This window comes from Triticum dicoccoides, chromosome 7B, assembly GCF_002162155.2.
Source record: "Triticum dicoccoides isolate Atlit2015 ecotype Zavitan chromosome 7B, WEW_v2.0, whole genome shotgun sequence".
NCBI classification, from domain to species: Eukaryota; Viridiplantae; Streptophyta; class Magnoliopsida; order Poales; family Poaceae; genus Triticum; species Triticum dicoccoides.
The window spans coordinates 54702448-54706023 of record NC_041393.1 but is presented as its reverse complement, the minus strand read 5'-3'; the positions used below and the strand labels follow the sequence as shown (position 1 = coordinate 54706023).

Sequence of the window (3576 nt, the reverse complement as noted above, 5' to 3'; positions counted from 1 at the left end):
AGTTAAGCTATTGGCACTTTACAGGTTAGGAAATCCAGATATCCCTAAAATTTTATTCAAACTTGTGGCACGGAATGTAGACATGTATGTTGCTTCTGAAATTGATAAAACAAGGGTTTTCCAGAATACTTGACTGCAAGTTCGTTTATATTTTTCTCATAGAAGATTCATAGTCAAATAGCATGGCCAATGCTTATTTGTTACCTACCCTGTACTTTTGTGTTGCTTTTTCGTTGACTAATCATCAGCTTGCTCATAGGTTGAAGTACTTGACTTGCATGCTTAAAAGAATACTAGTAAGTGTGATGTCCCTTGTACCATGTTTGTCCACAAGTAATTTATAAGCATGGCGGTTAGGACTTTGTACATTGACTCTGCCAGCTATATATAATATGTGTGCATATTAATTGTATGTATATTCAGAATTTCAAATAGAGATGATGGTTGAACCAGGAATCAAGACATAAACTAGTCGAGAAACATTTGACGGGAAATTGTTTCTGGTTGTTCCGTCTAAGTAGTGGGGTTGGTCATCAAGGGACCTCACAGTTAGGCAACGAACCAACTGCAAGAGAGCTTTCACAGACAACTTGGAATAATATTTATCTTGAATAGATTATTTTCTGTCTTGTTGAGAATATTGAAATAATGAAACATGAGAAGGAGCATTTCTTGGATTGTTGTGAATATCCTACAAACACAATTATAAGTTATTTGGATGTACAAATTCCATTAGGAGTAAGGTCCCAACAAAGAATGTTAGGGCATTTATCATGAATAATAGTTGTTTGAGTAATGGTAGAGGCCAAGGGCTCCTGGAAGAGAGAGTGAATCGGAGCGTTGTTCCAAACTTTCTACCTGGGAGCCAAAGATCTTTAACCAAAGCAGGGTAATTGAATCTAGGAGGTTGAATAATGAGTTGCGCCTGAACAGAAGCCCATGAAGTACACCAAGGAGTACTCCGAAGAGAAATATTTCCTTGTGTAATTTGGTCAAAAGAATGGGCTTTTAATTGGGAAGCATTTTAAGAATAGAGGACCAAAAGGATGATTTGGGATGATTTTAAGAAACCCCAGCCTCCGGAAAGAGACTCTTCGCGGAAGGCCCCATCCGTGTTAATATTTAGTGTGTCCGTATGAGGTGGAGTCCATTTTCTAGTAGGGCTTTGTTTAACGATTGTTTTGCTGCATATAATTCGAAACAATAGCGAGCTGATAAAAAAAAAGTTCACCTTAAAATGCCGGCCTTTGTAGCCATGCAATCTAGGAGTAGTATCCATCTTGTTTGCAAACCACATGCACCCCTACTCTGCACTCTCTATACTCTCTACCAATATGAACACTCCAACAGTTAAACTAAACCCACGGAAAAACATCCAGATCAGTTTTGTAAAACTGCACACTAATCTTAGAAGAGCCATCTTAGAATTCTTCCTGTTCAGCTTTTCTTCGTGATGGCCATTTCGCCGTGCAAGTGTGCGAAGATGCCAACCATGGGCGCGGTGTTGTACGTGCACGCCTCCGTTTGCATGTAGTTGTCGCGCCTGTCCCTGAACCGGTCGAGGTGGTCCGGCCCGCCGACGATAGCGCCGACGACCACGTTTGGGTTCGCCCCCCTCCGGAGGAACCAGTTGTCATACCCCTGCATGCACCCAATGAACCTGCCGTCGCCGCGGTGGGACACGATGGACGCGCCACGGTGGTGCATCCGCCGCGGGAACCGCGGGCCGTACCCAACCAAGTAGCTCACGCCGGCAGGATTCGCGCCGAGGACATAGTCGGTCTGCGCCCGTGCCAGGGACCGCAGCTCGTCGGCGTGTGCCGGCCCGTCGGGGCACTGCAGAACCGGCGGCTCCTGTCCCGCGGAGGTGAGGTAGCGGGAGTAGACGGTGAGGAGGAATGCGGCGTTGGTGACGTACTGCATGTTGTTCCACTGCCGGACGAAGAGCATTCCGCCGGCCGTGCGGTTGACGTTGCCGGCGTCGCCGTTCTTGTTGAGGCAGGCGCAGAGGTAGTGCTCCGCCTTGGCCTTGTACTTCTCCAGCGTCGCCTTGTGCTCCGGGTGCTTCCCTTGCAGCAGCACCTAAAATGACACGACACGTTAAAAAACACATTTTGTACAGGGATTTGGTTTTCTGAAGAAATATATGTGAGCAAAACATTTTCGATCGTGCATGCCATACCACCGGCCCGAAGAAACAATGGTGCAATATAAAAGTAGAGAATAACTAGTTAATTTGTTGAGCAGTCATGTACAGCTGATGCTCACCTTGGTGGCGAGGATCTGGAGGCCGGCGTACTTGACGTCCCAGCTGAACTCCGTGATGGCCCAGCTGGTGCCGCCGAACTCGTCGGCCATGTCTACGGCGTAGTCCAGGTAGCTCGCCTTCCCTGTCGCCCGGTGCAGCCACAGCGCCGCCCACAGCATCTCGTCGCCGTACCCGCTCACCGACGCGTAGTAGCTATACGCCTCGCCGATGCTACTGTCGTACTTGCCCCTGTATTTGTCCCCGAACTCGAACAACTGCCATATGCACGCAAGACGTAACATCACACGTTAGTAAACAGAGTTGCATTTGCATGTTTCATGTACAACAGAGCGACCAACAATGGCGTTGCATATGTCTATGCACCTGCTCGGCGTGGTGGAGGAGAACTTGTGCGTAGTGGGGGTTGGAGCGGCGGAACACCATGGAGGCCGCGGCCAGCGCCGCGGCGGTCTCGCCGACGAGGTCGGAGCCAGGGTTGTCGCGGTCGACCTTGTAGGCCTGCCGCGACGTGGTCATGTCCTCGGGCCGCTGCCAGCAGTAGTGGTCGGTGTCGCCGTCACCGACCTCGGCCCAGAGCACGTACGGCTCGGTGTGCGCCTTGATGAAGTAGTCAGTGCCCCACTTGATGGCCTCCAGCACGTGCCGCCACTCGCCGGTGGCCGTGATGTCGTCCGCGAACTCCATGGCGCTCCACGACAGCATGGTGACCGTGAACGCCATCGGCAGGCCGAACTTGACGTTGTCGCCGGCGTCGTAGTACCCGCCCACGAGGTCCACGCCTTGCTGCAGGCCGTCGGCGAGGCCGGAGTGGCCGCGCCACTTGACGCGCTGGTTGTGCGGCAGGTGGCCCGATCGCTGCACCTCGAAGTAGAGGAGGCTACTGTGGAGCGCCTTCTTGTAGTTGAATGGCGCCGCCCCCTCGCCACCGCCAGCCGTGGTGATCGGAAGGTGCACGAGTGCGAGCACGACACAGATGGCAAGGGACAAGAGCATTTTGGTTCTTGTCGCCATGTGTGCTCTTCTGCTTTCTCTCTGGGTTTAACTCTGTTGTGCTTCTCCTGCTCCTTTGGTCCTCGCTTTTATAAGAACTGATCATCATGCACTACCGGAACAGGGCCATACCCCGACGGCCAGAACAATGCCGACGGCCCCCGTCGGCTTCTCCGGAGATATGCCGACAGCCTGGTTCTGGCCGTCGGCGTACAAAGGCCGTCGGGCTACGCAGAGATAAGCCGACGGCACCCGTCGGCATAGAACGGCCGTCGGCCTATCTACATATACGCCGACAGCTACCGTCGGCTTACGAA

At 51.8% G+C, this 3576-nt stretch overlaps 1 protein-coding gene across 1 annotated transcript; it reads right to left on the bottom strand.

Annotated features, from left to right (window-relative positions):
- Positions 1-1437: 1437 nt before the first annotated feature.
- On the bottom strand, positions 1438-3280 carry LOC119341868 (endoglucanase 21-like). Its single transcript, XM_037613716.1, has 4 exons — positions 2633-3280; positions 2269-2523; positions 1733-2082; positions 1438-1660 (listed from the first exon to the last, which is right to left on the bottom strand). Exons 1-4 carry the CDS (start codon positions 3278-3280, stop codon positions 1438-1440), a joined length of 1476 nt encoding a protein of 491 aa, XP_037469613.1.
- Positions 3281-3576: the final 296 nt, after the last annotated feature.

Excerpts from the sequence above, each read along its gene's own strand:
- LOC119341868 (XM_037613716.1), bottom strand. The coding sequence starts at position 3,280 with ATGGCGACAAGAACCAAAATGCTCTTGTCCCTTGCCATCTGTGTCGTG. Across the intron at positions 2,083-2,268 it reads TCCAGATCCTCGCCACCAAG|GTGCTGCTGCAAGGGAAGCA; the intron begins GTGAGCATCAGC and ends GTGTCATTTTAG. Across the intron at positions 1,661-1,732 it reads GGCGTGAGCTACTTGGTTGG|GTTCATTGGGTGCATGCAGG; the intron begins GTACGGCCCGCG and ends CGGCGACGGCAG.